The 19,145-nt window shown below is 35.7% G+C and overlaps 3 protein-coding genes and 1 long non-coding RNA gene across 4 annotated transcripts; 3 read left to right on the top strand and 1 right to left on the bottom strand.

Annotated features, from left to right (window-relative positions):
* The first annotated feature begins 412 nt into the window (after positions 1 to 412).
* On the top strand, positions 413 to 2,354 carry LOC103505351 (smad nuclear-interacting protein 1). Its single transcript, XM_026820527.1, has 3 exons — positions 413 to 474; positions 752 to 992; positions 1,045 to 2,354. Exons 1-3 carry the CDS (start codon positions 413 to 415, stop codon positions 2,056 to 2,058), a joined length of 1,317 nt encoding a protein of 438 aa, XP_026676328.1. The 3' UTR covers positions 2,059 to 2,354.
* A 389-nt stretch (positions 2,355 to 2,743) lies between these two features.
* On the bottom strand, positions 2,744 to 4,778 carry LOC113465811. The gene is made up of 2 exons (XR_003390414.1): positions 4,583 to 4,778; positions 2,744 to 4,518 (listed from the first exon to the last, which is right to left on the bottom strand). It is a non-coding gene; the product is annotated as an uncharacterized LOC113465811 (long non-coding RNA).
* Positions 4,779 to 4,914: 136 nt separating this feature from the next.
* On the top strand, positions 4,915 to 8,205 carry LOC103505342 (protein arginine N-methyltransferase 1). Its single transcript, XM_026820653.1, has 6 exons — positions 4,915 to 5,132; positions 5,535 to 5,700; positions 6,240 to 6,400; positions 6,496 to 6,642; positions 7,031 to 7,150; positions 7,795 to 8,205. The coding sequence occupies exons 1-6, from the start codon at positions 5,007 to 5,009 to the stop codon at positions 8,056 to 8,058; spliced, it is 984 nt and encodes a 327-aa protein (XP_026676454.1). The 5' UTR covers positions 4,915 to 5,006; the 3' UTR covers positions 8,059 to 8,205.
* Positions 8,206 to 8,300: 95 nt separating this feature from the next.
* On the top strand, positions 8,301 to 13,435 carry LOC103505323 (zinc finger Y-chromosomal protein 1-like). Its single transcript, XM_026820522.1, has 3 exons — positions 8,301 to 8,976; positions 12,253 to 12,386; positions 12,710 to 13,435. Exons 1-3 carry the CDS (start codon positions 8,704 to 8,706, stop codon positions 13,239 to 13,241), a joined length of 939 nt encoding a protein of 312 aa, XP_026676323.1. The 5' UTR covers positions 8,301 to 8,703; the 3' UTR covers positions 13,242 to 13,435.
* Positions 13,436 to 19,145: the final 5,710 nt, after the last annotated feature.

The following is a 19,145-nucleotide window of genomic DNA, read 5'->3' as shown; positions in this document are numbered from 1 at the left end:
AAGTTTTGTGGATACTCCTCTGGATTTTCTGATCGAAAAATAACTGAATTGATACTCAAGCCTTCAAAGGAAAATACGGAAGATCAAAAGAAACCTTTTGGATATTTCCAAAATCCAAATTTAAAGTTTTCTTGAAACTTGAACGCTTGAACTTTTAAAAGAGTTGGCCTTGCACTGCTGTGTGCCTAAATGAAAAAATCTAAAAATAATGTTTACCCAGTTTAACTGTACTTCATCCCAAGTTAGCTGAAACTATAGGTATGGGGCACCGATCTGCGCTGGCTGCCAACCAGGTCGCGAGGCAAAAGTTCATCCGAGGCAATGTTATTATTTTGTGTTTGCATTTTTTGAAGGGTAATATGTTTATTGGGGCTGATAATATGACGGGCCCCAAGAACCGGCATATCGCAGTATGCTGACCGTTGAAGCTGATGCAGCTGCGCTCAGCACTGTTCTCCATCAAACCGTACTGAAGTGCTCCTTCTCCGCCTTGATAAGATACTACCAATACCGCTGCCTGGTTCGAAACCACCATCATACACAACAAGTAATACCATTCAATCTACCTTCTCTGTTCTTGGATGGCTGTAATCTATGCATTGAAGTAATATCTATGCCTTGAAGTAATCCAACCTTTTCATAATTACATGGAGTGGAAAGTTGTGAGGAGTCATTGAGGTATTGCATTTGTAGTTGATAGACTATATTTTGTCTTCTTTAACCCCTAATTATTGTGCATTTTTGTTTTCAGGAAACACAAGAAAGCACATTCCAAGCATGAATCTCGACATAAGAAAAAAGTCAAGAAGGAAAAGAGTGATAGCTCTGATTCAGAATCTGACTCAAGCTCAGATTCCGAATATGAAAAGAAATCTAAAAAGAAAAAGTCCAAAAAAGAAGCACCAAGTAGTTCAAGCTCTGAGAGTGAAGTAAAAAAGGTGAAGAGATCACATCACAAGAAAAAATCCAAATATTACCCAAGTGATTTGGAGGCTGTAGAAAACAAAATAAAAGAAGAGCCTACATTACCCAAGTGATTCTGAGGCTGTAGAAAACAAAATAAAAGAAGAGCCTACGGAAGAAGAAAAACCTAGGCATCATCATCACCACCACCACAGGCATCGGCATCATCATAAACAGGAAAGAACAGAATTGAGTGACAGACATAATCTTCAAGAAAATCAGAGACCCAGACATGAAAAACCTCATTCAAGTGATAAACACAGGCACTCCAGTAAAACTGAACCTTCTGAAAGAGAAACAAAGAGGAATAGACAATCTCATGATGATGAGGAGACTAATGAGAGAAGGCACCATGATAGAAACAATAGAACACATGATAATAGACATGATGAAAGAAACAGTAGACAGCAAAATAATGAAAGAGGATCTCAAGATAGAAGATCAAATCAATCCCATGACAGACCTCAGTCTAGTAGTAATTCTCATCATAGAGACAGAGGACCAAAGAAACCATTCTGTGATGCATCAGATGAATATGAGTGGGGTCGTAAAGATGCCAATAATGAAGACAACAAAAACAATGCTCAACAGCCAAAACAAAAACCTGACTTTGGTCTGTCGGGAAAATTGACTGAAGATACAAACACTTACAATGGGGTAGTTATCAAATACAGTGAACCTCCTGATGCAAGGAAACCTAAAAGAAGATGGAGACTGTATCCATTTAAAGGAGATACACAACTTCCTGTGTTACATATTCACAGGCAAAGTGCTTTCCTAATGGGACGAGATAGAAAAGTAGCTGACATCCCTGTGGATCATCCATCATGCTCAAAGCAACATGCAGCACTTCAGTATAGACTTACAGATTACACAAGGGAAGATGGATCTAAAGGGAAACGGATCCGATTGTACATTATTGATCTGGAGTCTGCCAATGGTACTTTTGTAAACAACAAGAAAATTGACCCAAAGAGATATGTTGAACTGCTGGAGAAGGATGTGATCAAGTTTGGATTTAGTTCAAGAGAGTATGTTCTATTACATGAACATAGTAAAGACTCGGACTACGATGATGATGTTCAAGATGATTGAGAAGCTCACCATTATTCCCTCTATTTTCTTACTTATTTTGTTATCTAAAAAGTATCACTACTTATTGTGGGACATGCATTTTGGTGGGTCTAGGATGGAGCTGATTTGCATTGTAGGATGCAAGTTATTATTATTATTATTATTAATTTATTCTTTCCAAACTTTTGATGTGAAACAGGTATTAAACCTGCATGGCTGAAAGATCTCCTAGTTGACAAGTCTATTGTATCCTAGTTAACGAGTCTCATGTACATATTTAGATAAATACATTGTGAAAAGATGTCCAGGTGCCCATATGAGATTGTTTTTATATATATAAGTTTTTTGTTGCAAGGTAGTTAGCTGTTGTTTTTGGGTGTTAATGCTGTTCTGAGGAATAAACATATTATTTTTGATCTTGTTACTCAGTGTACTTCATATGCAATACATTCTATCATACAAATGCAAATGAAATACAAGGTGCTTTTTTACTGAGATCCATAGCCCTTTCTTTAATTTACTTCCAAAAAATTCCAACTTGAGTTTTTGAATCTTATCACCAAACAAAAAAAAAAAAAAAAAAAAAAAAAAATCCAACTTGGGTTTTTTATAATTATGTTATTTGCCCTAGGACTTAAATTTTATAACTCAGAAATCCAATTTTATAGTACCCTAAATATATTATTAAGGAGCGCGGTAGCGCTCCGCCCCGCCAAGTCAAGAAAGTTTGACCGCGTATTTATTATTGATGCAAATTACAAATAAATTTCAATCAAACCGAGATAGGATTCAATGTGATCAAGGTAGATGGATGTTTCTCCCTCTCCCCTCCCCTCCCCTTGTCCTGGTCTTCTCTCTCTCTCTCTCTTGTACAGAACAAGCTATTTATAATACTTACGTTATTCAGTTTGTCTCCTCTGATGAGAGTTGAGGTACATCACCAACCTCGTGTAGTGGTTAGTGGACTTCAGATCTGGAGGTTGGTGGTTCGCGTCTCCAAGTCATGAAATTTTGCAAATTTTCACTCATATTAATCGGGGATCAACGCTTGGGACATACATTTAAGTATGCTTAATAATAATAATAATAAAATGCTGAACACTATAAAAATTCACTTTTTTATATATTTTGACTTCAATGATGGGGATCAAATTACACATTGTATTATTTAGGCACTACAATCCCGTGTGAAATTATTTAGACCCTGCTATAAAATGAATCTGAAATTTGCATTTTGGATAATTCACACCTCTAAGAAGTCCTCCAGTTTCTTAAGAGAAACAATTACCTGAAAAACTTTTTTTTCCACACATGGCCTTGATGCTTAGCGTGTAATCAAATAAATAAATAAAAATTTGGACCCATTGCAATACTTTCATTACTAGTATAGCTCCGCTATACTGTAGTAATAGAAAGTAAAAATACCTCTCCTTGAAATTCAATGGGTTAAAAATTTCCTGAACTCTCATTGGTCGAGCCGTTTACCTCATGGATGTAGTTAACCCTGTGATGACGCCCCCCCCTAAAGAATCGTTTACTTTTTCCTACTCTCTCATTACACTATTTATATCTCGTACTTTTAGATGTCTGGAATTTTAACGCTGAGGACAGTCGATGTAGTTATGTCTGGGGCTAATTTGAGTTAAACTTAGATTAGTAGTTAATCTTGGATTAGTAGTTAAACTTGGATTAGTAGTTAAACTTAGATGAGTAGTTAATCTTGGATTAGTAAGCGATTGGATAGCAGCCTAGATCGGATCATAATGAGAGTAAAATCGGTGTAAGTTTCGCTCTCGGATTAAGTAATTCAGTTGTCAAAGTTTTTTTTTCTTTTTTCTTTTAGAAAAATGTGAAGTCAGTCAATCAGATTGGTTAATCTGAGAGTTAAACTCAAATCGATTTTAAATTCTGATTCTGGCCATTAGACAATCTATTGGTTTTAACCTAAGTTTAAAATCTACCAATCAGATTAATTAATCCAATCGGTTTAACAAACAAAGTTCAACTTGTATGGCCCCGGGCATTAGCTTAAGTGATCTCACACAATGAATTTGAATTTCTTCTCTGCATTTCTTGTCACTTAGATTCTTTTTGCTTTCTTTGTCCTATGTCCGTATGATGAGGAAAGTAATGTAATCGGCTGAAATTTTCTAATATTTTGCTGAATTTTTTCATTCAATAATTCAACCAAATGTTTCCAATGTTTTCCATTTCAAACGGAATTGCGGGTGTTGTTTGTACCCAAAGGATAGATTAAGCGTATTTTTCTATCGCAATTTTCAGAGTGGTAATGGTACAATGCCAGGCAATGTTCCATTTCCCTATGGCCTGCCACCATGAAAATTGCGAAAGAAAAATGGGCGTGAACTATTTGAATTGGTCAGATTTGGTTCATTTTTCTCCATATATAAAGCCAGCCTTCCTTCTCTCTTCGATTTCGGGACGATAAGACCATAGCAGTTAAAGTTCCCTCTGTCAAACCTCTTAAAAAAAAAAAAAAAAAAAAACTAAAAAACCATAGAAGTTAAAGTTCCCTCTGTCAAACCCCTTAAAAAAAAAAAAAAAAAAAAAAACTACTGCTTTTTCTCGAAAGGTATTACTCCCCAATGAAATGCCCCTGGCCCCCAGCCTCATTGTTTTTTTTACCTTTTGTTTTGTTTTTTACTTGTTAGACATGGTTCATCGTTTCCCCCCGGAAAGTGTCCATTGTATGAGAAAATAAAAAACTCTTCATTTTGTACGAACTATCCACTGAAATGTCAAGTAGAATTATCTCGAGATCAGGCTATGTGAGATTGTGATGTATTCAAGATTCAATGTTTCCACATGAAACACTTGTAGGAAATGTGTAGACTGGGCTTAACAGGTTCTAATTAAATTCAAATTTGTTCCAGGATGCTAAAAGTTCCAATTCCAAACCTTCACAGCAAAATGGTGACTCGAAAGACGAAAACGTCCAATGCGAAGACATGACATCCCGAGACTACTACTTTGATTCCTATGCTCATTTTGGTATACACGAAGAAATGTTGAAAGATGAAGTTAGAACTATGACCTACCGTAATTCTATGTACCATAATAAACATCTATTTAAAGTAAGTTAACAGGTACCTAACATCTATTCAGAGTATTTCAGAAGTCTACAAAGAAGTATCAATGATACAAGTTTTATTTGTCAAGCTGTGTGCATCTTCAAGTGTTTATTCTATGGAGGACTTGGGTTCCAAGTTTGAACTCGATACATTTTTTGGGGGGCTGATTGTTCTTTGGAGGCCATGAGGGTTGCCTTTTCTATTCATCCTTTATAATGGACTGATGGTTAAGGCAGAATGGATCAAGTATCAGTCTGTACCTAATATCTTTGGTTTTTTATTCAAAAGAGAATACTGAGTTTTAAGGCCCTGTAGAAATAAGTAAGGGCAACACTATTATTACACTCTACTTACCATACTTCTTTTATGTAATAATTAACCAAATTATCTGCTATATTTCCACAGGGCAAAATAGTGTTGGACATAGGCTGTGGAACTGGCATCCTGTCAATGTTTGCAGCCAAGTCTGGAGCTGCTCGGGTAATCGGTATTGAATGTTCCAACATAGTTGAGTATGCCAAGGAAATAGTTGACAAAAACAACCTGTCTGATGTTGTCACCATTCTCAAAGGTAATTTTTATCCTGATTTAAATCCTCTGATGCCCCCAGATCTGTGGTACATTGTACCCAAACTCCCTATTATGACATTCAAACTCACCAAGTTAAATGCCCCTTGCAATATTTGATGAGGGACATACTATGGGATGGGCATGCTATGACACAGACCACATGAGCAATGTAGCAGTTGTTTCATTGCCATAAAATAAAAACAGCAGAGTTGTAAAAAAAAAAAAAAAAAAAAAAAAAAAAAAAAAATGTGATCAAGCAACACAACTTTACTGGGTGCCTTCTTTGCAATTCTCCTTTATTTGTCATCAACATTCGTTGGTTGTTCCTGCTATTCAAAGGAGCTACTCAGTCATCACAAGGCTAGGTTGAGCACATCTCAAAATCCAAGTACATATGTAATTGAATAACAAATTGAATTAATTAAACATCAAGGTGGGAATTGAGCTTGGTACCTTCAACATAATACATGCATGGCCATTTAGGTTTCTCTCTGGCATTACCATAATTACAACTTGTTAATTATCATTGTTATATTCCAGGCAAAGTGGAAGAAGTTGAGCTCCCATTTGGCATCCAGAAAGTCGACATCATCATCTCGGAATGGATGGGTTACTGTCTGTTCTACGAGTCAATGCTGGACACAGTGCTGTATGCTCGGGACAAGTGGTTGGCTACCAATGGGCTCCTGTTTCCGGACAAGGCGAGTCTGTTTATCTGTGGTATTGAGGACCGTCAGTACAAGGAGGACAAGATCACGTGGTGGGACAATGTGTACGGGTTTTGTTTCCGGACAAGGCGAGTCTGTTTATCTGTGGTATTGAGGACCGTCAGTACAAGGAGGACAAGATCACGTGGTGGGACAATGTGTATGGGTTCGACATGAGTTGTATCAAGAAGATTGCCATTAAGGAACCTCTGGTTGATGTGGTTGACCCAAAACAGGTGAGCAGGGAAGAGTTTTCACAAGGTCATTTCAAGAGAGCAAGAAATTTTGAAGTACCTACACATTTCTAAATTTGATGACTTGACTTTTACTGGAACTACCAACTTCAAGATCTAAATTCCACTGCACTAACCTCTAAGTTGGCCATTCCAATAAGTAGGTACCTATATTGAAAGTTGACTTTTTTTTTCAAGTCACATACAGTATTAGGAAGTAGCACATATTATTTTTGATCTTGTTACTCAGTGTACTTCATATGCAATACATTCTATCATACAAGGTGTTTTTTTACTGAGATCCATAGCCCTTTCTTTAATTTACTTCCAAAAAATTTCAACTTGAGTTTTTGAATCTTACATCACTCCTGTCATTCTCCCCACTGCCCAGGTTGTGACAAGCTCTTGTCTGCTCAAGGAGATCGACCTGTACACCATCACCAAAGCAGATCTCTCATTCACCTCTCCGTTCACACTGCAAGTCCGTCGTAACGACTACGTCCAGGCCCTGGTCACCTTCTTCTCGGTGGAATTCTCCAAGTGTCACAAGCGCATTGGATTCAGCACCGCGCCCGAAGCTCACTACACGCACTGGAAGCAGACCGTGTTCTATCTCAACGAGCATTTGACAGTGAAGAAGGGCGAGGAAGTGGTCGGGTCGTTTGGCATGCAGCCGAATCCGAGGAACAACCGGGATTTGGACTTCACAGTGGAGGTCAACTTCAAGGGAGAGCTGTGTGAGATGAGTGAGAGCAATGACTATCGTATGCGCTAGAACCCCTTGCTTCCATCTAACCTTGGTTCTGAATCCTCACTCATATTATTTTTGATCTTGTTACTCAGTGTACTTCATATGCAATACATTCTATCATACAAATGCAAATGAAATACAAGGTGCTTTTTTTACTGAGATCCATAGCCCTTTCTTTAATTTACTTCACTAGAATTCACCACCAGGGGGACTAACACGTCTACAAAGTGTTTCTCCAGTAGATGTATAATCGTGTTTGCTTGCGATACAATATTGAAGAAGTAGATGACAGGCTGGCTGCTCTTGGTCTCAGGGATAGGGACTGTATGTATACCAAGCTCTATACCATAGTCCACGCTCCCTTCACACTGCAAGTCCGTCGTAACGACTACGTCCAGGCCCTGGTCACCTTCTTCTCGGTGGAATTCTCCAAGTGTCACAAGCGTATTGGATTCAGCACCGCGCCCGAAGCTCACTACACGCACTGGAAGCAGACCGTGTTCTACCTCAACGAGCATTTGACAGTGAAGAAGGGCGAGGAAGTGGTCGGGTCGTTTGGCATGCAGCCAAATCCGAGGAACAACCGGGACTTGGACTTCACGGTGGAAGTCAACTTCAAGGGAGAGCTGTGTGAGATGAGTGAGAGCAATGACTATCGTATGCGCTAGAACCCCTTGCTTCCTTCTAACCTTGGTTCTGAATCCTCACTCCTTTGATAACACCACTCTGACATTCGTCACTGCAACCCATTGATTTTTTGAAAGGCTTTAGTGGCGGAATTCTGAGCTCTCCCACCCAACCGTTTTGTATCAAAAGAGATTTGCAAGATTTGCATTTTTTCCCCCTCTTTTTTATAAATTGAGCTCCCATAGCTACTTCCAGTATTGCACCAACTAAAAAAAAAAGTTCAAATCTGAAAAGACATGGAAAACTGCATGAAGGAAAAGAAAGATTATTTCATGTTACTCTAATAAATACAAATTAAAAAAAAAATCATGTTAAATAATACTAACACCTTATGATTATTATTATTTTCAAAGCCTTAAAATCATGTGATCAAATGAGAAAAAAAGCAAAGAGTTGTTTTATTCATATTATAAAATTTCGGTATGTTCCATAAGTCCTTTTGAACTTTGTGAAATTGAAATACGCCTTAATAAGTTAATACTCAATTTTTTCTTCTTTCTTCAGAAATTCTAAAGTGTACACATTGTAAAGTAGATTTGAACCTTGATACAGAAATCATACTTCAACATTACAAATTGTGTTCAGAAGGTGCAAGACAATCTTCGAGGAAGAAATACGATTGTTTTATGTGCCCATATCGTACACCTTACTCTGGTACGATGAGGCGACACATTAGAGCTCATATTGGTGATCGACCATATAAATGCTTTGTGTGTCCATATCGTAGCAATCAAAGAGCTAATCTCATGTCTCATGTAAAATTAAAGCATACCGAAAGCAAAAGAGATCGCATCCAGAAGTCCAAGTCAAAGTCTAAAATACAATTCTTCAACGAGGATTATGTTGAAGTACCTGTTCATGGTACTACTAATTTGGTAAAAAAGATAATTATATATACAGTAATTATATTATTAATAAATTATTATTTATTCAAAAATATAATATCGCCTGTTCTTTTCACTATCTTGTGTTTATTATTATTATCATTTTGAACTAGTTCCATAACTGTTCTTTTTCTAATATTTGTTTTCAATTTACCATTCTCAGTGTGTCAATATTGTAAATGTGATTTACACGGAAACAGTGACCTTTTAGTGAATCATTCCAAAAACTGTGCAGGAGCAGCAAGACCAGATTTTTCCTATAGATATGTTTGTTATACCTGTGATTATCACTCACATACGTCGGATAGAATGCGGCACCATATTAGAACTCATATAGGAGAAAAACCCTATAAATGCAGTTATTGCTCTTATAGTTGTATTCAATCATCAGCAATGAAAATTCACCTCAGAAAACATTCCGGGGAGAAACCATTTAAATGCCTTTATTGTGATTATTCTTGTTCACAGTCAAATAATTTACGATGTCATATAAAGATTAAACATATGGATCTCAACTCTGTGATATCAGGATAAAAAATATGTGATAAATGCCCGAGATTTAAGACTACTTTAAGCTTATCAACTGATTAGTGATTTCCTAAGAAAGTATGACCATCATTAATGTCTATGGATAATGGATATAGCATACTTTTTATATACTAAATTATTGTATTGCTTAAGTTACAGATATCATGTGTGAACATTGCAGTAAAATTCTGACTGAAGAAGTTCAAGTATTGCTAACACATTGTAAGACTTGTAGAAAAGTGTCAAGACCAGACAATTTCCATAAGTATGTATGTTATTGTTGTTCTTTTCATACTATTAGTAAACGAGACATGACACATCATATTCGAACTCATACGGGAGAAAAACCACATAAATGTTTCTGTGGATATCGAACTGCTAGGAAAGACACTTTGATTAAGCATTTTAGACGCCATAGTGGAGTAAAACCCTATAAGTGTTTAATTTGTGATTATTCTTCAGCCTCTAGTTCAAATCAGCGACGAGCAATTGCGTTTTAAAAAAATTAGGGTAAAAAACTTAAAATTACTGATTGAGAGGGCTTAAATGACTTCCACACTCTCAGACCAAGAAAATGAAGGCGATCGAGTTCATGTGCCGTTGACAGATTGAATCTGACAAAATAGAGACCCTTTATATATTCAAAATAATATTAACCAATTTTGTAGTACCTACTTGTTTTTGTGTTTTTCTAATTATACTTGTATTCAGTTAGATTAGATCCTGTTATTCTATGTTGATATCGCCCTATTAATTATTATTTATACTGCCGTCCAAAACACCGAGGTAAATAAATTAAGCTCAGTTCAAAGTACGTACCTATACTGTACTGATTTTTTTTTCTTTACCAACAACACTTATTTTAAACTTTTCAGAGTTGCTGTCGTGTTTTCATTGTTCACAAACCTTGCTAAGTGATTTGTCATGTTTAGTAGAACATTCTAAAGAGTGCAAAGGAAACACAAAGGTCAGAGGTAAAAAACAATACATTTGTTACAAATGCATCTACGTGACTAACAGTTTGGGACACATTAAGAGACACGTAACGAGTCACGTTAGGCAGAAACCATTTAAATGTTTGTATTGCAATGTAAATGCTGAAAAAAGAGAAGACATTTTCAATCACATGCACGCTGTCCATCTGCATAGAAAATTCGAGGACACACCACTTGATAGCAAGCCGTTTGAAGAAGAGGAAGAAGTAGAGGTTAAGCCAGATATTAACAGCATTAAAATAGAAAAGATGTAGAATTTAATGTATTGGTGCTATTTATTATTACTATTATTATTAGAATTCGGAGATTTGTGTAAATTAGATATTGTAGCTTTAGGTCCTAAATAGGCCTCTGTGAAATTTTGACTTGGGGCGGAGTGCTACCGCGCTTCTTAATATGGTATTTTTCGTGTTGAATAAGATAGATAGATAAATTTATATGTAAGTACTTACATACATAGTATATGTATTATGTATAAGTATAGTTTTTTAAGTACATTATACTTATTTAAAAAAAAAATCTTTACTTTTTTATCATGTAAATAATAATGTATCTGTAGCTTTAACGCATACGTGCACACTGTTTGTGATAGTTTCCATTTATTTACACACAATTTATTATTTATAAGATTGATACATACAATATTAAATATCTTGCAATACATTTTGACAGTAATATGAAAAATTTTGACAGTAATATAAAATTTGTTTGTTTTACCAAGTGTCGTTCACAATATACATACAGGGTGTTAAAAAAAAGTTGCCACCCCTGAAAACTCGAGAACCGTTTGGAATTCGAAAAAATCCTAAAACACGTATCTTTTTATTTTTAAGGGGAACCTATTTTAAGGGGATCTCAATTTTTCGGTACTATCAGGGGCGGCCCCAGAGAAGTTAGCTTTAAAATCTTAAACAGGAACCCCTGTTTGTGATACATCATATCAAAGGTATTACAAAACGTAGTACCTTGGTATAAATTTGAGCTCAATCTAACAACCAGGGTCAGAGCTATGGCCTTTTAAAATTTTCATTTTCCCATGTTCTCTCGCCAATAGGGAAAGCACCAAAAATGGGAAATTTAAAGTTGACCCCCCTGGGGCCGCCCCTGATAGTGACGAAAAATTGAGATCCCCTTAAAATAGGTTCCCCTACAAATCTGTAAGCAAATCTAGTACCATCTAGTACCTATGCACTTGAATCTCTTTACTTTGTACTTCCTCGTACATATTTCTGCAGAAGAACTTGTACTTATCGTGGAGATCTCACTGCCCCCCCCCCTTGAATATGCATTCTACATCAGCCTAGATCAAGTGAACGCCTGACTGAACTGAACTTATATTGGGAACAGTTCCATGAAAGGAACTGAACGGTTGGAACTTATTCCCTAAAGTGAACCGATCTTTGCCACCTCTATTGGATATTTCTATTTCATTTCCAAATCCAAAGTTTTCTTGAACGCTTGAACTTATAAAGAGGTTTTCTTTCTTCCTTCAGTCAGAGGTTTTTATTTATCTACAACTTTTGAGCCAATGGGAAGAGAGAAGCTCTAGTAAACAAACATTTTCATTGGTTGATCAATTGACTTGATCACACGAAAAAAATCGCTTCTCGGCTGCAGAGGTTTTTTTGAGAGGTTTTTGGAGTTTGTTTTGATTTTTTCTCACAAAAATATTTTTTGCACTTCTACTGAAGTTCTTTCAACTTTCACCTAAAAGTTTAACTTTTTGAGCAGCCTTTAGTTATTTAATTCATTTGGAGAATCCCTCAAGTTCCTGAAGGCCAGTACTCAATCTAGTGATCTACCAAAGTGTTCCAGAATGAAAAGATCCAAACAGGCTCATGAGAGTAGTGAGGAGTCCTCAGAGGCAGATTCCGACACCAAGGTTGAAAGGAAATTGAAAAAGTAAGAATCATCTAATAGCTTGGAAATTCCAAATTGCTCTTTTTTATTATACTAAGATTTGCCACCTCTGGGTCCAAGTGGACACTACCTCTCAATCTAGTTTTCTACAAGTCAGGGTGGAAATTTTCTAACCAAACTTCTCTGTTCTTGGATGGCTGTAATCTATGCATTGAAGTAATATCTATGCCTTGAAGTAATCCAACCTTTTCATAATTACATGGAGTGGAAAGTTGTGAGGAGTCATTGAGGTATTGGAAAGCTCCATTTTTTGACAAATTTGCGACCAAAACCTTTTTTTTTTTTTTTTTTTTAAATCTTTTTTTTTACCTCATTAACTTACTACTACTAGTAGTATTAATAAACCACTGTTTCATTCCCTCTTTAGAAGATACTTGCAAACATTGTCAAGTAAACTTGGAAAACGGCACCGAAATTCTGCTTCAACATTGCAAGATATGCCCTAGCGATATCAGGGAAATCAATGCAACAAGTCGTTATGTTTGTTTCAAATGTGACTATCATACCCCGTATTCCGTTACAATGAGAAGACATATCCGAGCTCACATTGGAGATAGACCATATAAGTGTTCCTATTGTCAATATTGCAGCAACCAAAGAGCTAACCTACTATCTCATCTGAAGTTCAAACATTCTAGTGAAAATAGCAAGAGAATTTCTCGACCCAAATATTTACTTAACGAGGATGGAATTCAAGAAATAATAGACGAAAGTCCTAACAAAGCTAAAATGATAATCTGTAGAAGACCAACGAAAAAGAGAACGAAAAGCGACGAGCAATTGCGTTTTAAAAAAATTAGGGTAAAAAACTTAAAATTACTGATTGAGAGGGCTTAAATGACTTCCACACTCTCAGACCAAGAAAATGAAGGCGATCGAGTTCATGTGCCGTTGACAGATTGAATCTGACAAAATAGAGACCCTTTATATATTCAAAATAATATTAACCAATTTTGTAGTACCTACTTGTTTTTGTGTTTTTCTAATTATACTTGTATTCAGTTAGATTAGATCCTGTTATTCTATGTTGATATCGCCCTATTAATTATTATTTATACTGCCGTCCAAAACACCGAGGTAAATAAATTAAGCTCAGTTCAAAATACGTACCTATACTGTACTGATTGAGGTATTGCATTTGTAGTTGATAGACTATATTTTGTCTTCTTTAACCCCTAATTATTGTGCATTTTTGTTTTCAGGAAACACAAGAAAGCACATTCCAAGCATGAATCTCGACATAAGAAAAAAGTCAAGAAGGAAAAGAGTGATAGCTCTGATTCAGAATCTGACTCAAGCTCAGATTCCGAATATGAAAAGAAATCTAAAAAGAAAAAGTCCAAAAAAGAAGCACCAAGTAGTTCAAGCTCTGAGAGTGAAGTAGAAAAGGTGAAGAGATCACATCATAAGAAAAAATCCAAACATTACCCAAGTAATAAATGGATAATCATAATAACAGTACATGAGTACTGGTGGAGGACTAGCTTAAAATGTAATATTATTGTAATATGAATTAATAATAAATATTATGAATTATTATTTTAATTATTACTTGTCTGGCTACATACCTGACCAGTGTGGTTTCCTCTCCAATCACCCTAGGGCTGATTGAGAGGCTGACGAAAAACTCTGACTTTGTCTGAACTCGGTAAAAGGCAAAGAAAAAGATTATTTTAATTATTACATTTTAAAGATTCCCTATATCCTTATTGCTAATGCATCTTCTTCATTAAAAGAAAACGAAAATGATAGGGCTTCAAAGAATTTTTTTTTATATATTCCAGATTGCTGTATGTATTGCAAAGTATATTGCCCCACAGAATTGAACGATTTGCTCCACCATTGTAAAACATGTAATTTCATGCCACGACCTGATCAGTTTCGACACAAGTTTGTATGTTATCGGTGTCAGTATTTCTCTTACCAATCAACCAACATGAAGAATCATTTAAAAATACATTTAGGAGAGAAACCTTTTACATGTCCGACCTGTGGAATGCGATTCAGAACTAATGATCACTACAGAAAACACTCTAGAACACATTGTTAGAAAAAGCATGGTTTTCTTTAATAAATTTCACGGGATATTTGAATTAACACCCAAATAAATTTGAAGCTGATATCTAATACCTACTACCTACCTATTAGATATCATTATTTTATTTTTATATATTTTTCTTTATTTACCTCTATTGACAAATCAAGTTGTAGCAAAAACTAAGGAATTACCTTCATTTCAGGTGGCATGGCTTGTAACTATTGTGGTACCGTCTTACCACGGGATGCATCGAAAATTTTGACTCATTGTAAAACTTGTCAATACATGTCACGACCAGACGCCTTCCGATACAAATTTGTATGCTTTTGCTGTGATTACTTTTCGTATCAGTCGACCAATATGAAGAACCACATTCAAACTCATCTGGGAGAGAAACCATTTCAATGCTTTCAGTGTTCCTTCTCCTCCACTCAACTGATAAATTTGAAAAGACATAGGGAGAAAGTACATTCTATGTCATCATAGTGTGGTTTTGGTTTTATATTTTGCATTTTTGCCCATGGTGTGATCGTTTCTATGCTCAAATTTATTTCACATAATGTCTTGGTATAAAATAATAATTTAATAATAAACTGTTTTATCTGTACAAGATCTTTCTAGATATTTTTTCCCACCATAGGTACAATGTACGTAATTATTATACTCTTGAATGTTGATATCAATTCGTTGTCTTCGTACAACAGCATATTTCTAATCGCCTATTCCATTGACATTTTTATTATTTTTGCAGATTTCAATTTTTGCTTACATTGTAAGAACTTCTCTTCCTCGGAGGTTAATGCGCTTCTAGACCATTGTAAAAATTGTTCTTTTATGCATAGACCAGATTTATTCCGTTACAAATTTATATGCTACGGTTGCAAATATTTTACATATAGCAGAACAAACATGAAAAGTCATGTTATGACTCATTTAGGCAATAAACCATATAGATGCACTCTTTGTTCATTTTCCTCCTCACAACCATCAAATTTGAAAACCCACCTGAAAAACGTTCATTCTCAATTATGAATCCTTAGCTATGTATATGTAAATAACTATCTAGCATACATTGAAAATAACGAAGGTGTTCATGAATGATGGACGACAAAAAAATGAATGATACATATCGAGTTTATTCTTTAAACATCAAATATCGTACAAAGTAAGTAAATATCAAGAAATGACTAATACAAACACATTGTGTGATTTCAGGTTTAAATATTTGCATTCATTGTCAATTGTTTACTTCTTCTAATGCTACTGAAATACTGGATCACTGTAGAAAATGTACGAGTATGATACGCCCTGATCCCTTTCGGTGTAAATTCGTCTGTTTTGGTTGTAACTACTTCACTTATAAATCTACTAACATGAAAAACCATTTACTGACACATTTAGGTGAAAAACCATTTAAATGTTCCTTATGTGATTATAAATGTGTTCAAAAAATAAGTTTAAATTTTCATATCAGTCGGTCACACAGCAATTAAAGTTGACAAATTTAATATTATTATTTCTCTAGTATTGTTATTTAGAGACATCAATTAGTATTATTACCGACTTTATTATGATCGCAAAGTTACAAATATCTACACTGTCAGGCAATGAAAGCGGGACACCCCTATTTTTTGGTTTTTCTCAAACTGCTGTTCAGTGTTCAAATTTTTTCGGTAAAATTTTTTGCTGTAAAGTTTAAAACTTATTCCACAAGACCGCATACCTACATATCCCGTGAGTAAAAAAATAAAAATGAAAAACAATTAACAGTGTTATGCTGAAAATGCATGTTCCTGGAGGTAAATGTTAACGTAACTTTTTTCTCCTCAATATTTTTTCACCATTTTTGAACCAGGTGCATTAGAAAAGAACACAGAACATTAATTTACTACTGGTAAAAATTAGAAAAAATATTTAAGCCCCAGCCGGAACTTTTTTTAAAAAGTCCATTTTTGCCCTCTAAAACCAATGGTAAAAAAAGGAACTATCTTTAAAAAGTTCCGGTTGGGGCCCAGAGAATTTTTCCAATTTTTACCAGTAGTAAATAATTAATGTTTTGAGTTCTTTTCTGAAGCACCTGGTTTAAAAATGGTAAAAAAAAATATTAAAAAAATTTACGTTAACATTTATCCCCCCAAAAAAACACTTCGTGTTAAAAAATTAACGTCAAGAGTTGGCCTCCACAAAAAAGTACTGATATATAAAAAAAAACCGTCAATGTGGTGACGTCAAAGTTCACGATTTACCGGAATTTTTTTAATCGATTTATCTCGGGATCTAGAAGTCGTAGAAGAAAAAGATTAATTCCGTTGGTCCTCATTTTTCCTGCTCTATGACTTTGAGACATCACCCAAGTAAGCGCAACTGATCTATTGTGTTTCCCAAATTTCCCTGACGGTAGGTTATCTTTGTTCTTCGAAAGACATACGACCCATACGAATAACCAGCCTTGTAGATCGCGCCATGGTGGATGTTCACCTGAGATTTGGCAATCAGCAACTTCATAGCCAAAAGATCACATTAGGTAACCATGATGCTCAGAGCATCACCGCTCTCAATCACGACCGAACCAAATGAACCTGAAACAAAACAAACACCTCAATACAAAACCAAGCAGAAGAACATCAAGAGTACAACATAAAGAAATCGTTAGTACAATGGAAAAGAAGAAGAAGACCAAGGAACATGAGGAAGTTGTGACTTGTGTGAGAAAAATTATAGCTATAAAATTGCTTACAAAGAACACACGGATCAAAACAATAAAGAAGAAAAGAATCGAGAAGAAATATTTGGGAGCGTGTGATTGGTCGCGAGTTCTACGGCAGAGGGAGGAGCTTACGTGGCTCACGAACTGCGCGTGACTGGAGAGTGGCAACCAGTTCTACAGTAGTGTGTGTCTATACGAGAGTGCAACCGGTTTATACAGAAATAGGTATTATTTCGTGTATAGTGAAATATTAAACCACGTGTGTGTGATTTTTCTACGTGTGCGTACGTTTTTGTGGAAATTCTCTGTAACCCAGTCTTCATCCAATACTTAGGCGACTATTGTTTCCAAATCGGATGGGATTATTATCTGGAGACCCGAAACCCACCAAGGTCCTTGGACCGTTCTGTTTAAGATGTTTCATGTTGGACACCTGTTACATCCGTGTTTTTCATTCATTCCAGTGATTTGAATAAATTACGCTAGACGTACCAAATATACGGTAAAAATGGTACTTATTCGTCCAGACACGGAATGATAAACAAAGAGAAGTGAAAAGAGTGGAAAAAGGTGAGGACGAGGGAATTTGGGACAGAAAAGAGGGAAACAAAAGACGTTGAGTATATAGCACTATCTGAAAATGTATCTCCTCATTATCAAGTGTTGGTAAAATAAGACATCTCCACCAAAATTAGTGGATGTGTCATAAAATACAATAAATCAATCTGCACATTACCTGCGAAATGCAAAGGCGGAAAGTGAGCTTTTATTTTTTTCGTCGGATTTAATACATTGCCTTCAATTTCAGTCTCAATATTGAAGAGATCTTTCTTTGCTCATGCTGTTGTTCCTAGTTCGTACCTATTCACTGATGTCCTACATTTGGGATAACTGTTCAAGTTATCATGTTTAAAGAAAATCATTTCAACCCCAATGGTGTGTTTTCAAAAACCGTTCGAATAGGACTTTTCAAACTACTGTTACTTTCTAAATTACTTTCATGTTTTCCAAACAAAACATTGTTTTGATGCAATCTGTTTCTACCTCTCTACTGTTATGCCAAGGTCTATCAATATGTTGTAATTATCCAACATTTGGTGAAGATCTGACACCTGTGATGAGGGTTTTGATTTCTTTAGACCAGATTTTAACTGGATCTTTTGCCCCCTATCCTATTATTTTGAAGGTAATTTAAAGTAAAAGTATTTTTTCAATCAATAGGTAATAATGATATTTGGGAAAAAATTATAAGAGTTTACCGGGTAGTCTTTAGCCTGAAAACAAAACAGTGGTTAGCGGCGATATTTAACACAAACAATAGTTGGTCTCAACAAAACGGCATATCAACGTCCAAACAATGCAGATAGTCCAAACCATTTAACGGTGTCGGTCGACATCGATCGAAAGCCGGTCGACTATGTGTGGTGTGGACATACCTATCTTATTAGTATTTTATTACAGGTTACCAAAACTTTTGGTTCACTATTTCTACCTCTTGTAGCCTTGCTCTTATGTAGGTTAGAAAATCAAAAATCCCCACAACCCTTGAAAATAGGAATGAATGAAAGTGCCTATTTACCAGACCTTTCCGTGTTGCGTTATCCAACCTGTTACCCACATGCAAGACCGCTTCTTACCTGTATCCGAGGAGACCTACTTACGTAAAAAAAGGCGAACAAAAAGAATAAAAACCCTTCATAAGACGATTCAGTGAAAGTCTATACCTTTTTCCTGTTACGCTACCTGAACCAGACGACCTTCTTAGAAGATCTGAAGACATTGTGAAAAGGAACCATAAAATCTAGACCAAACAAAAACCTTTGAAAAGAAACAGTGAAAGTACCTTTATGTTACCTTGAACCACTAATGGTACCTATTGTGGGAGACTTAAAAAGAACAACCCCTCTATATCGTAACTGTGTTATGTTTTTGGACCGATTGCAATACTTTCTCATTACCTTGTATAGGTTCCCTATACGTAAGGGTAATAGAAAGT

This window comes from Diaphorina citri, unplaced genomic scaffold, assembly GCF_000475195.1.
Source record: "Diaphorina citri unplaced genomic scaffold, Diaci psyllid genome assembly version 1.1 scaffold9, whole genome shotgun sequence".
NCBI lineage: Eukaryota > Metazoa > Arthropoda > Insecta > Hemiptera > Psyllidae > Diaphorina > Diaphorina citri.
The sequence above is the reverse complement of the archived record's forward strand: the minus strand, read 5'-3'. Positions and strand labels throughout refer to the sequence as shown.

Excerpts from the sequence above, each read along its gene's own strand:
- LOC103505351 (XM_026820527.1), top strand. The coding sequence starts at position 413 with ATGCTGACCGTTGAAGCTGATGCAGCTGCGCTCAGCACTGTTCTCCAT. Across the intron at positions 475-751 it reads CTCCATCAAACCGTACTGAA|GAAACACAAGAAAGCACATT; the intron begins GTGCTCCTTCTC and ends TTTTGTTTTCAG. Across the intron at positions 993-1,044 it reads ATTACCCAAGTGATTTGGAG|GCTGTAGAAAACAAAATAAA; the intron begins GCTGTAGAAAAC and ends AGTGATTCTGAG.
- LOC103505342 (XM_026820653.1), top strand. The coding sequence starts at position 5,007 with ATGACATCCCGAGACTACTACTTTGATTCCTATGCTCATTTTGGTATA. Across the intron at positions 5,701-6,239 it reads TGTTGTCACCATTCTCAAAG|GCAAAGTGGAAGAAGTTGAG; the intron begins GTAATTTTTATC and ends GTTATATTCCAG. Across the intron at positions 6,643-7,030 it reads ATGTGGTTGACCCAAAACAG|GTTGTGACAAGCTCTTGTCT; the intron begins GTGAGCAGGGAA and ends CCCACTGCCCAG.
- LOC103505323 (XM_026820522.1), top strand. The coding sequence starts at position 8,704 with ATGTGCCCATATCGTACACCTTACTCTGGTACGATGAGGCGACACATT. Across the intron at positions 8,977-12,252 it reads AAAAGATAATTATATATACA|TTCCTGAAGGCCAGTACTCA; the intron begins GTAATTATATTA and ends GAATCCCTCAAG. Across the intron at positions 12,387-12,709 it reads GTTGAAAGGAAATTGAAAAA|TTACCTCATTAACTTACTAC; the intron begins GTAAGAATCATC and ends AAATCTTTTTTT.